At 37.5% G+C, this 14,341-nt stretch overlaps 1 protein-coding gene across 1 annotated transcript; it reads right to left on the bottom strand.

The window, feature by feature from the left end:
* Positions 1–688: 688 nt before the first annotated feature.
* On the bottom strand, positions 689–5,115 carry LOC102306080 (putative ferric-chelate reductase 1). Its single transcript, XM_005924532.3, has 7 exons — positions 4,996–5,115; positions 4,364–4,463; positions 3,295–3,501; positions 2,479–2,592; positions 2,110–2,251; positions 1,797–1,961; positions 689–1,274 (listed from the first exon to the last, which is right to left on the bottom strand). Exons 2-7 carry the CDS (start codon positions 4,460–4,462, stop codon positions 1,222–1,224), a joined length of 780 nt encoding a protein of 259 aa, XP_005924594.1. The 5' UTR covers position 4,463; positions 4,996–5,115; the 3' UTR covers positions 689–1,221.
* Positions 5,116–14,341: the final 9,226 nt, after the last annotated feature.

Here is a 14,341-nt window from a genome sequence, read left to right as displayed (position 1 = left end):
TTTCCAGTGTGATACTCAATTTGTGCCACAAAGACTTGGAGCAAGCCATCAAGCAAAAGTAGTTCCAATGAAATACAACACAAGGTGTGCCTATTAAATTGTGCAATGAGCATCTGTTACTGTGACACGTAGCACAACCACTGCTTTGTTCTAGCAGACTAAGGTATTTTATGGTTTCTGTCAGATGACCATAAGCGCTTAAGTGTGCAAATCAAAATCAAATGAAGTTGTCATGATGTCATAAGCAGTGCACCACTCTCGTCATGGTTACCGAAGTGACTTCAGCAAAGGATGCAATGGCAAACCTGCTGTCTCAAGATGCATTTTAGGGAATTTGGACATCCTTCACAACACAGAGTGCATTTGTATTTGATTGTTTATTTATATCTTATAGCTTATTTAAAAATTAGCTAGAAGCTACAGGTTGCACAAATCATCTTTTCTCTTATGAGATCAGTGTGTTATGCAGTTATATCATCATGCTGTATATCATGAATGCGCTGAGATTCCCACGAACAATCATAAACAGCTGTTAGTCAGCTTGTGCAGAATGTTACTTGTATGCACTGAACATACAAGTAACAAAATGGGGATGTACCCGATGTTTCTCACAGCCAAAACAGGGCGGTGAGAGGGAAACGAGATGACATTGCAGTGATCAGTTTTGAGAGATTCAGTACCGTGTGTCTCTCGATTTAACCAGATGAGGTTCATTTAGACATCAGTCACACCCTCATCACCACCAGGAAAGATTGTCACACTGTATCTTAGGGGATAGGATTTGTTGATTTCACTGTACCGTGTCCAGAGATGCAGCTCATGAGATAAGACCATAGTTTAACTTTATTATAATTAGCTTCAGTTTCAGTAAGTTTATCTTTTAAAAGATAATCTACAATCAGTACACATATCTGTTAAACAAAACCATCTTGCCATTTGTCTAAGTATGCTTACTTGTAGGTGTGTGTATGTAAGTCACATGCATGAATATAAAAAAAAAAAATATATATATATATATTTGGTGACTAAATCCACACAATTACTTTGAAACTGAACAACATAACATCTTCAAATTCAATAGATACAAAAAGTGCAAAGGAAACATAAAACATTTCACTATTAGTTCAGTAAACATGTCATAAATAGCTTGACACTCAGATTTTCTGGCTTTGCAAACCAGTCATCTTCACCGGGTCACAGGTTCTTCCTCTCTGCACTCTTTCAGGCTGTCTTCAGGACGAACAGCATGAGGACAGTTAGCAGGAGTGTCAAAGCTGGCAGGGAGAAAAGACAAAAAAGCAATTATTCAGAAAACATCCGTCAGGGTTTCTGCTGGTTAAAGTTAAGATATCTTTAATACCACATGGTGCAATGTGTAATTATGCATCATAGTCATTGCTAAAGAAAAATTCAGCCAGGACAATATGGGCTAAAATGACATATTATCCCTGCTCTTTCTGTTGTATAGCAAATTTATTGTCATGCATTTGCTCCATTAAAAGGGCCAGAAGTCCAATAATGGCTCCAGCAGTTTCTAAATGTAGCTGATTTATACATAGTTTTCATTGTCCCCTTAATCTATGGTAAATTATACATTACTTACTTGGAAAACTAATTTTTTTCTTCACCACTATCTTTTACTTATAACTCTAAAATGTTTCATATAAGAATTAACTGATTTATTAAACAATATTTAGTAACTAAAGCTTCAGAACTGGGTATTGTGAACTGTGAATCTTCATCACATTGAGCCCTAAATCTACAGTCTCAGAATAAAATGTGAGTGTGGTGTTTACCATGACTGTGAAGAGCGCCACTGGCTGAATTTTTTGTCGTAGAAGGTGATGCGGTGGTGGTGTTGGTGGCGGTGGTGGTTGTGGTGGCGTTTGCAACATTGGCGCTTGGGTTGGCGAGGTTCAGAGGATCGGTGGTTTTGCTAGCTGTGAAGGCCCCAAAATTGCCTGAAGAATAAAACATTGAAAATAGGGATGAGGATTCAATTTAACCTTCATTTACAGCTTCACAAATAATGTAGCATCTAACGTGTGTATTTATGTTGATAAGAGTAGACAACAAGTTACAGTTGAAGGCTGCTTTCACTGGACTTACTTCCAGTCAATGGTCCAGACCCAAGGATGACAACATAAGTGGTAGAATCAGCGCTCCTGGTGTTGGTGGCATTCAAATTGGGGACACTGAACTCACACTGGATCTTTCCATTGACTACCTGGCCTCGTATCTTTGTCACAGTCTGGTAAAAACAATTTGACCATCAGGTAAAGTATTACATTTTAAAAAAACCACTTTTTGTTGTGTTTTTTTTAGGGCTTTGATGACTGAATTACAGAGTATGCATTAAATAATTTTTAGGTTAGCAGCTTTTAGGAATGTGTTCTGATCATCTGTCAACCGTTCAACTGTTTCAGCTTGTTTGGTAATGTTTATCTGGATACGTTTTAAAAGTAGTTACAGTCTCACCGAATTAAATGTAGAGAGTGTGTTGTTGTTGATGTTGTTTCTCTGCCGAGCCGCGAAGACGAATGAAGCATTGTTAGAGCTGTTCTGAGCACAGATGTAAAGCGCAGTGGTACCCTGAAAAAGAGCAAGCAGTTTTAAGGGTTATATACTTCCTTAACTCACTGGTCTCACTTTTAACTCATTACTTTGGGCTGGACCAATAAAGACATAAACACATAAGCAGGTCTGTGTGAGCTTATAGAAACACAGATGTAATTGATTAACCTTGGTATAGTATTTCCTAGGTGCCTTATCCTTAACTTGGCCTTATCACTTGTATCTTAACAGCAGTATTTACATTTAGTTTGGTGTGAAGGTTTCACATCCTGGTGTGAATATTTGACTAAGCAAGGTGGTGGCTTTCATTAAATAAACCTCTCTCGGTTGTCTCTGAGATGACCGAACGTTTGTTGGATTATTAAATCTATATTTAGAACATGATATATTTTAAAGATATTTACTAATGGAAACCAATGCCCATTTCCAAACACAACCCTATTATTTAAGGGTTTTTTTCATTATGTACCAATGTCAAATATTTCATTAATTCTCTGACAGTGAGTAAACATTTCCTGTCAGAGGATTAATGGCTAGGTAATGGAAAAGTAGTTGAATGAAATTAATTTAAAAAAGAAATTGATAACATAGGAAATCAGTTATAATTATTGAAAAGGTAACGTGTAAATAAGTATAACTCTTCAGTAAATAATTGTTTTGGGTTAACATTTTGGTTTAAGTTAAACTTAATCATCGCTCTGGTTTTGTGTGCTGTGGTACCTGGGTTGCATTGGCGGTGAGCCCCAGTGCGATGTACCCAGTGGAGTTCCCACTGAGCTGGAACATCAGCTCGGTGCCGTTAGGAGCTGTAGTGTTGCCTGCAGCCACTGATCCAAAGAAACAGCTGCTGTTCCCAGCAGGGTCACAGTTGTCTGGGGTCTGTATGCACAGCTTACTAATCCCGCAACCTGTCTTTGTAATGTTTACCTAGTAGAGAGACACACGAGCATAATCCAAGTCACAAGACAGCTTAGCAGCTTCAACTTCTGTGTCAACACTTTGACGAAGAATAGCATCCCAGCTCATGAACTGGGAACAGCTGCTATTAGTTAACATTAGGTTACTAAAGGCTTTATGGGAAATGGAACTCTACCTTAAAAAAATTAGAAATGTATAAATCCCACAAATTCCATTAATTATATGATTTATAAAAGCCACTGTTTAGCCATATGTGACTGTTAGACTGTATGTAAAAGATGGCAGCAGCCACCACACCCATCTCGATTCTTGTCTCCCATGTTGGAGCCTCATTCTGAACATTTTTGCAACCGCCATTACACAATCCGTAACCTGCCCTTTTACTCTAATGTAGATCTGACCTCATTATGTATTAAATTAGTCATAACTTAGCATCTGAGATCGTGAACTCAAAAGAAACGCGCTTACTGAGTTCATTGATGGGGAGACATTTTTCCATAGACTTTTATATAATTAGACTTCTTCACTTCTCCTCCTGCTGGCTATTATTATGGATGAATGCTCAAGGCACTCCCCCTGCTTTTTAGACCCACTAGCATTTTTTCTTCTTCTCCCATGATAATAATAATTCTCAGAATGTATAAATATAAATAAAAGTTTAACCAAGCTAACCATGCGCTGTTCTATTTCACGCTGTAGATGCTTAACTTAAAAAGACAAAATTAGCAGTAAATTCTGACACTATTTCGTACAGTAAAACTCATTTCAGCTCCTAAATATATAAAAGTGTATGCTTAACAAATGCACTCCATCCGTGTAAATCACCATGGTCACAGTGGTATTGTGCTGGCAAAGTTAAATATAAACCAACCGTTGCATTAGTGGCAAATGAGAAACTGTCTGCTGCTTGGACCCCCGGAGCCACAAAAAGCATCACTGCGGCAATCAGCAGGCTCAGGCCTCGCTCCATTCTTTCCAGGAAAGCAAACAGTGAGAGAGCAAATAAGAGAAGAGCAGATAAGAATGACATTACATTCTACCTCAGTTTTATTATAACAACTTGTAAATTCAAAATTTGTGTGTAAAAGATGCACTTATAACAAAATGTTTTGTTCTAAAATACAGTTAAGTAAAAAGATTGTAAAAAAAAATGAATTGAAAAGAAAAAAAGTCCACAGGGCTGAAAACACATTTATACACAAATGTTCTAAGTACAGTCAGTCCTTTAAAAGGTAATAAAACACATTATGGTTTATCCAGACTGGAATATTGACAGAATAATTATTCATTTAAAAACAGAGCATCGTTCCTTTTCTTTTCCAGGGTTTGTTTTTTCTTTGTGTAACTAAAAATCGATTGTCAGATTATCTAAATAGTATTTCTAGAATTCTCATAATTAACCTGATTATGCTTTAAAGGATAATGACAACAAATGAAATAGAAGCAGGCATCCAGGAGAATCCAAATCTAAAATGAAATTAAATAAAGTTTGGAGAGACTTACTCGATGCTGTGAAGTTTAAATGCTGCGTTGAAGGATTGCTTTCTGCTCTCTGTGGGATGATCCGCAGTTCTGGTGATGGAGCAATGTGGAAGTAGCTTTTTGTTAAATAAGGGGCGGGGCTTGATAAGAATACACCTGTGTACCTGCCTGGGTGTGGGTTAGTTGTTTGCATTACTAAAGCAGTTTCTGTAGAGCAAGCCTTGCTAATGTCCTTGGTTTTTTCTTCTTTTACGATTTTCTGTTAGGAGTTGACTCACAAGGTTACTTTGGTTCAAAGTTTACTGCTTATCACTAAATACACTGTGAAATAAAGAAAACACGCATGAGAAGATAGTTTGGCTGAGCTAAATTAAATATAAATAAAAGTCAAATATTAATTAATTAATCGCAATCATTGTATGACTGTTTGTATGATTGTTCTCACACTGGATTCTCCTTAAAATAACAATGTAATATAAATTGGGCTTAGATAAGCAACTTCGTAAATATGTAAAACATCATTTTGCATTTCTTTTCTTAGTGTATGGGTTTTCAAACAAAGCAGATTCAAAGTGGTTTTTACTGCCAGTAAAGTCAATGACACACAGCAAATACACGTAAACACCGAAAATGAACTTTATAGGGCTTTATTCTGAGAAGTGGAATATTGAGCATTTACTTGCACTGTAAAGGAACATTTCCCCCCAAAGAAAACAACAATTCCCTTTTAAGGAGTTAGAGACGATGTCAAACACCCAGATTATTTGGTACCTTTATAAAGAATGTTGTGGCGTAACCACAGTTGCATCGTGATCTGACCTTCCTGTCAGCTTAGTTACACTTTTTGGATTTTTGTGTTCTTTATTTCCTTTTCAAGGAATTTCCTTTTCGTTTCTGGAAGTCTTTGTGTGTCATTACGTCACATGGGGTGTAGCTCAGGAGGGAGGGGAGGTCATCTACTGATTGGAAGGTTGTTGGTTTGATCCCTGAGTTTACATGCCAAATATCCTTGGACAAGAAACTAATCCCAAATTGCTCTCTGATGCATCCATCGTGTGAATGTGAGGTAGCAAGCACTTACAAAGCATAGAAGAAAGTGAAGGTGGCATGTTGTAGAAAGTGCTTTGAGTGGTCTGGGAGAGTAGCAAAGTGCAAGAATGAGTCTGTTTACCATTAGGATGATTTCATCCTGCTTAGTGTGACTTTTAAAAGAAGGGGAAAAATTAAAAAAGTAAATTTGACAAAAGTCCAAGATCTAGAATTAGTACCAGTCCATATGATCTTACATAGGACATCATTTCATATGAGCTTTCTTACTTTTCTCGTCCTAGAGAAATTCCATTTTTACTACAGTTCATTGGTCTTCATATGATTTTGTCCATGTCACAAACTTTTCCCCTGTGAAAGACTTAGTGAGTTGGATTTTGAAAGGTTTCATAGACCAAATTTGATCATCATATAACATCCTGTTACCCTTAATTGGATAAACAGCTAAGAAAATGGATAGCTGGTTAGATTTTAAAATATTTTATTAATAGGCGCATTTAACTGCTGATATTATCCAGACTAATTTTGCCGAAATCACACTTTTAATACAAAAACCTCATATTTTGTGGTTCCTGAAACCATATTTAGAGGCTTGTGGGAGTGTCTCCCCTGAGAATCAGACCACATTTTGTGGCGCCACACCCTGCATGCGCTGCAAAGTAAAGAGTTAATTCCAGCCAAATGTGCCCCTTTACAAAGAATGAGAAAGGTGTCTTTGTGCCTTAACAATAACCATATGCATTCCTACATTTAGGGTCACATTTCATAAGTTATTATTGTAAGAGAACGAGTGATTGTTTATCCTGAAACTAAATCTTAGAATGAAGCTTGTGTTATTTACCAAAAACAGCTTCTTAGCACTTCATCATTCTTACAGAGAATATAAACTATTTCCCACACTGTGGATAGCAGGCTTTTATGGCTGACGTGAAAACCATAAAGGGCACCGATTTGTTCATCTTTGAGGGCAAATTTAGATTGAATTTGTGGAAATTAAATATAACTAAAAATTCTTAGATTGAAAGTCTACTTATAAGCTTTTGGAGTTAGTAGAGGGTTTAAATACAGCGGGAAAAATATTTAATTTGATCTCCCGAAGAGAGAGACAAAGTATGAACCAAAAACCCAGAAAGAAACACATTACATGAAGGTTATAAACTTATTTGCAGTCTTTGAGTCTTTGTAGTTTTTTGTACTGGGTCACCAGGTTTGTACACATCTTGGGAGGGATTTTGGCCCACTCCTCTTTACAGAAGCTCTTTAAATCCATTAAGTTTCCTGGCTGTTATTTGGCTTGGTCCAACAGATTTTTATAGGCTTGAGGTCTGGGCAATTCATAACCTTAGAGTGCTTCTTTAGCCACTCCTTTGTTGCTTTTGCAGTTTAATTCATTATCATGTTGGATGACACATCCACGAACCATCTGCAATATTCTGGCTGTTCTCATCTAGATTTTACAGAACATGACCCTGCCTGTTGGCATTTCAGTGTGGGGAAGTCGTCTGCATCTTTAGTAGATTCATATATCAATTTATATAGATGTATTATTTAAAATATTTTTTTTACGTAATGTGTAACATAATATGTTTTTTTCTGGATTTTTTATTTTTATTTTGCTGTTGTTGATTTTCTGTCTCTCTCCAATATTCATTGTTTTCTTAGTGAGTAAACTTAAACAAATTCGTCAAGGGATCAAATAATATTTTCCTGGATTGCATAACAAGGTCTTAACCTTATCGCTGTTATACAGAATTAGTACTGAAAAAATAAAACTGAATTAATGTAATGACAGACTGACAGACAGACGTTTTTACAGCCTAATACTGGGAATGTACCTGTAGACTGCGCAACTGTCAATATCTGCCAGTATTTACCTTGCACCAGGAAATAAGCTACCAGTGGCTGATGTTTATCAGTTTCCAAGTATGAAATTTGAGCCTCTTTTTTTGGTAACTAACAATACTTTGTCCTGTCATTAACTACAGGATAAACTTATTTAAAATACTGGCAGTGGTGCAGAACTACACAGTGAGCGAAACTGATTAATATGACATTTTAAATGTAAATTACAAATCCTTTTCTAAACAATGAAGCTACAGTCCTGTGCAGAGGTTTTAGGCAGGTGTGAAAAATGCTCTAAACAAAGAATGCTTTCAGAAATATAAATAATTGTTTATTGGCCCTGAATGTATTCTGCAGCAGGACAACGACCCCAAACATACAAAGTCATTAAGAGCCATCCTCAGTGGAAAGAAGAACAAGAAGTACTAGATGTGCTGGTATGGCCCCCACAGAGCCCTGATCTCAATATCATCGAGTGTGTCTGGGATTACACGAAGGGACAGAAGTGTGAGGAAGAATTGATGCTGTTTTAAGGGTAAAGGGTGGTCACACCAAATACTCATTTGATTTAGATTTCTCTTTTGTTCATTCACTGCACTTTGTCGATTAATACCTGCACCTGCCTAAAATGTTTGCACAGTACTGGATGTCAGTCAGGTGATGTATACATCACAAAGTTGATTATAAGGATGAGGTCAGGGCAGGGATGGGAGAATACAATAGTGGACTCTAGCATGGGAGAGGCCCAGTTGTTTTCTAGTCTACTTCAAGCCAAAAGTCAACATTTTTAATTTTACTACATTTTTTTTTATTGCGTATTTTATTGTAACGACAATAACAAAACTCCTCTAAACTTGACAGGACTTATTTCTTCTTTGTCTAAAAGTAAAGTTGCCCTTTTACATACACTGAGCGAAACCCTTGCCATAGTAATGTCATCCTGTATCTGCTATTTTTCAAATATAATTTTGTTTGCCTCTGTCATAGATTGTATAGAAAAATATATTTTACACAGTTTATGGTCTGTGATGATATAGCACTAAAAAGTCATTCAGGTGTGGTGGTATTGTTCCCTCAAATCTAATCTGCCCACTTTGGCTCCAGGAACACTTGACTTAAGTGGCTAAAGAAATGTCAGAGTACAGATCCATTGGTAATCTTATGTCTTAATGATAAGTTAACTGATAAGCAATCTTTAAGAGAGCTATTCAGAGGCAGGATGGCTGGTATAGGAAGAAAAGGTCAAACCATATCTCCTTTGTAATCTGAGATCTACTTAAGGTTTGAAAGGTAAATTCCCAGCTGCAATTTGACGTCATGTGACTTCATTTTACTAAATACTCTTCTTCACTATTCTCTTTTCTTTTTTCACATTTAATCATTCATCTAAATTTTTTAAATGTCACCATCTAGGAAAAAGTGCCGAATGATTACAGTAAACTGTTTATATGTACTTGGGCAAAAGAAAGAGTATTATTTCATTTATCATTCTGTTTTAAATATATTTGCTTTCATGCAAGTCAAGTACTAGTCTGCTTTTACTCTGAAGGTCAGGAGGGGAGTGGACCATGAATCCTGAATATGGTCAGAATAAGGAAAAACAAAATCGCTACGGTTGGGGCATCAGAATACGCTTTTTCTTTAGGGGGTTAAGCAAAGTACATTTGGTTAAGACAGGTTTAAGTGGCAGTGACCCTTCATCAAACACACTGCAGGGCTGATTTCACCCCCCCCAATGGGCTAACACTCTGAATAACTCTGTTTACTCTGCAGGTCTGAACTGTTTCACAAAAATACAACAGTCAAATAAGCCGTGCCCTGTGCCGCCAGAGAGACAAAGCAAACACCAGGACTCAAAGTGACACCAGAGTAGAGTAACGCTGATTTGAATGGCCACTGAGCCAAGATATCACGAGCCCGAATGAGGTCATTGTGAAAGAGCTCATTTACTGCTGATTAATGTGCAATGGCTGTGATCTGTACATATGATCAGCATAATTGATGATCTCATAGTATGAAAAAAATGGAAGTCTGTGGAATGTTCCAGCTTAAGGAATGCCATTGTTGGTCACGTCACATCTCTGATTCAGCCTGTAGTGTCATAATACTGAAAGGACTGACCTGAAATACTGGACAGATGGCTCCTAAAGATGAGTAATAGATTTTGTTGGTCTGCTTGTTCTTCCTCTAGTTTACTTTTACAAAGTTAAACTCATTTATCTTTTGTTTAAAAAACAATAATGTTTCCATAATATAGTCAATACCACAGATGCACATATCTTACTTAAATAATTTGTGGTTCAAGTCAGGGGGCGTCAAACAAAAGGCCCAGGGACCAAAATGGGTCTAGCAAAGACTCTTATCTGCTCAACTGGACAGCTTTAAAAAATGTGAACTATAGAAACGTCTGTTTTGTTGTTGTTGTTGGGGGTTTTTTGAATCACAGTGGGCTGTCTGTGGCCCACAATGTAAAAGGAGTATGTAAGTAATAAAAGTTTAACATAAACCAAAAACTACATCTTTTATGAGCTTTTTTGTTTTTAATTAACTCCTTTAACCCTTACACATAACATAAACCTAACCCTATTGCTTGCTGATCTGCTGGGATTTTCTCAGTCAACCATGGCTTAAGTCTACAGAGAACAGTCTAAAAAAGAAAACATCTCCAATGAGCGGCAGGTCTCTCGGTAAAAAAACAAACAAACTTATTGATGCCAAAAGTTGGAGGAAAATGGACAGATGGCTTTAAGTTGAGAAGGTAGGAAGGTAACAGTAACTCAAATAAACACTTGATATAACCAAGCTCTGCAGAGCATCTCTCTGAATGCACATGTCACTCCTTTAAGCAGATGGCGTGCAGCAGCTGAAGATCACACCAGTTGCTAATCCTTTGAGCTAAGAACAGGAAACTGAGGCAACAATTTGCACAGTTTTACCAGAATTTGATGACAAAAGGCTGAAAAAAAAGGTCCCTGGTTGATGAATCTTGATTTCCGGTGTGACCCTCAGATGGTAGGGTTAGAATTTGACACAAACATCATGAAAGCCTAGATCCATTCTGCCTTGTATCAATGGCTCGGGCTGGTAAGCAAGGTGTGATGGTGTAGGGGATATTTTCTTGGCCCCTTTGTACTAACAGGGCATCATTTAAACCCCACAGCCCAAGATGTAGCTTACAAAGTGGCTGGTGAGTGTATATACGCCTGAAAAAACGCCCCCAACTTTTATTCTACAATAGAAATAGAAATGAAGGAGATCACATACTACATCCACTTCAGTCACATTATTAGCAACACGTTGATCTTGTCGAGGCTAAAGAAAGCATTAACACACACACACACACACACACACACACACACACACACACACACACACACACACACACACTGTATGTTATACAATACTAGCAGCAGAGAAACAATAGGCACATTGTTTACTGTTTTGTCATAAACTCTTTCCATTTGTCATGATGTTGAAACTCTTCCTCATTTTGAGATAATGATCACTTGTTATGTGTAATAACACGAGGTATGAAGCGTAAGAACGTTTAGTCTTTGAGGAAAAAATATCACGCTGTTCCCTTTTCTTCATCACGTTTGACCAGTTTTCCTGCAATCAGATCTGTTTTGAGTTAGGCTGCTGCTGTCTTCAGTAAACACACTGGTGCTTTTCCATATGACTAAATATAGCCTTCCTACCTACTTGACATTTAATTGATTAAAATAATCAGTTCCTCCCAGAGAGGAAGCAGGAATTGCTGTAACACCTTCTGTTTCATTGTAGAGCAGCACACCACGTTTAAAAAAAAAAAAAACAACCCTTGAAATGATCCCAAATCCTTTGCGATAATAAAATAAACAACTGAGATAAGAACATACTGGTTTCTCCTTTAGTAAACACAGCCACAATTTACAAGATAGTAAAAAGTTTTACCCTGTTCATATTTAGCCTTCTACTTATTAACTTGACCTCTCAAGGACTCAGCTGGTCTACAGTAACACAAGCAGCTTGATCACTGAGTTGCTTTTAATGTGCCGCAGAAAATAGCTGAGATCATCATGGTGTTAATGCAGGCTTATCACATGGTTACAAACCATGTGATAAGTATTGTGCTTTGTAAACACTTTTCCCTTATGTTTAATTTACGGTTTTATGTCATAATGCGGCTGTGCACAGGCGGGAAAGGACCCAATTGCACACGACACAGAGGTGGGAAAGTGAACTCAAAAGGCAGCTTTATTGCTGACACAAGTGGAAAACAGTACAAAACTAAACTGGGAAAATATAAACTAAACACAAGGAGAGGCACACAAGGAAACACACAGCCGTGGATGCGGAGATTGCGACATTGGCAGAGAAACACGGGGCTTAACTACACCGAGGAATAACGAGGGGAATGCGACACAGAAGGAAAGCACAGCTGGGAGTGATTAGGCCGGACGAGACAAGGGAAAGAAAACTAGAAAGACTGATATGAGACACGGACCTTCAAAGTAAAACATGAAAAGCACCGATTGAACTCTAAACACGTAAACTTAACAGAGACTGGGGAGACAGAACAGAGGCCTGAAGCGTGGGACAGAACGGCACAGAGTAGACACGGAACACAGGGAAGCCATAACAAAACCGAAGAACGAAAACTTTAACAGCCATAACCGAACCTAGAGTAATACTAATAACTTAAATAATCAAAACAGCCCAACAAAGGACTCAGAACATAAACCATAATATAAAATACCAAAACACAAGAGACTCAAAATGCTGGGTCACAAAGACCCAGGAGCGTGACACTTTATTAAAGGCTGGTGAACAGATAGTTAATTTAAACTATATATAATTTAACAGTTAACTAACAAATCATTTTTAATTGACCCATCACATTCCTCTCACAACATTTTTAGGGGATAGATTGATTTGGCAGATTTTTCTTTTCTTGTTTCAACATCAGATGTCCTTCCTGACACAACCCCAAAAGCATTTGTATCTCCTCCCAGAGCCGAGCCAAGGCTCTTTTCTTTGTTAGGCAAATGTGCAAACCACTGTGATCTGTTTATAACATAAATAATGCAATCTATTAAAAGTGGTGATGTTATATGATGGCATTTTAAACACCCCCAATAGGTCCCAGTTCCTCCAGTCTACACATTAAATTGTTCAGGTATGAAAGAGTGTGTAAAATTTGTACGGAAATGTAGAGTGCTTTTGGCGGTAACAACACTGCTTTGTATAATGGAAATGTAGCTTTTAAAGACGACAGAGTATCTCTTAATTTGGTTTTGGTAAACTGCAACGACTTTGATCGCTTTATTTTGAACCATCTGATCAACACTGTAGCTATGGTATACACCATGAGAGCTTAGAAACTCTTGGACTTTAACTGTGGAAGTGAGATCCATGACATCTGCTTCAAGGTTATTAGGTGTAGCAGAAAGGACACAAAACAGACATTTTCTCTTTTTGTTTACTCATGAAAAGCCCAGAGGAGTAGAAAAGACCCATGTAAAAACACATACAATGACTATACACAGACTGAGACACCAGTGGTGAAAACACAGAAACAAAGTACCATCACTAAAATGTAGCGGCATTAAACCTGAGAGCATGGGCATGGAGGAAACGACACCTGGTTAAAGTGCTCTGTTTGAAAAATCTGTGTAACAGGTGAGCTTTAAGAACACGAACAGGTATCACATGATTATTCTATCAGCCTGGCACAGTTCCAGGGTGTGTTTTACTTTTGTAATTTAATGACTCAAAGTCAAACTGGCTTTTTTGTCATATAAAAAACAATTTGGAGCATTTCTGTAAGAAAACCTTGTTAAAACATACAAGTCATACAAGTTTTACTTTCATACACCAATAAAAAAACACAGACACTGTGTAACATATTTTAAATAAATACAAAAAAGGTTATATGATGTTAGAAGTCAGTAATAATCATGACTGGTTTTTTTGTCATTTATCCTGTGTTTAATCACCGACTTTGGTTGATTGTGTTCAACAGAGGAAGGAGGGAGCATCTAAAGCTAACCCACCTAAATCTGCCTAAACAAATGCTGCAATTACATACTGTCAGGTTTATATGGTTGATTGTCATTTATGCTTAGAAATATTTACTCATATATGCTTAGAGTTTAGAATCGATGTCATATTGATAGGGGTCTGATCCTTAGTAGTCTGCAAAGACTCTGTGTGCCTTCCAGACTGTTCTGGCATTCACACCCACATCCTGGGAGCATGGGAGAGGTCATTAAGAGGTCATACCTTCTTACTGTTTCATGGTAGGATAAACACATCTATATCTGTTTTAGTCTAAGTGCCTTTTGTTTAGATGAACTGCTGGACTTCCAGACCAGCAGGTTTAGGGAAGTCATTTATGGGGTCACATTGCTGACCACACACACACACACACACACACACACACACACACACACACACACTACCACACACACACACACACACCACACACACACACACA

The sequence above is a fragment of the Haplochromis burtoni genome, unplaced genomic scaffold (genome assembly GCF_018398535.1).
Source record: "Haplochromis burtoni strain Fernald_Lab_line unplaced genomic scaffold, NCSU_Asbu1 Contig_78, whole genome shotgun sequence".
Taxonomy (NCBI): Eukaryota; Metazoa; Chordata; class Actinopteri; order Cichliformes; family Cichlidae; genus Haplochromis; species Haplochromis burtoni.
Note: the sequence above shows the minus strand (reverse complement) of the source record. Positions and strands in the feature narration are given on the sequence as shown.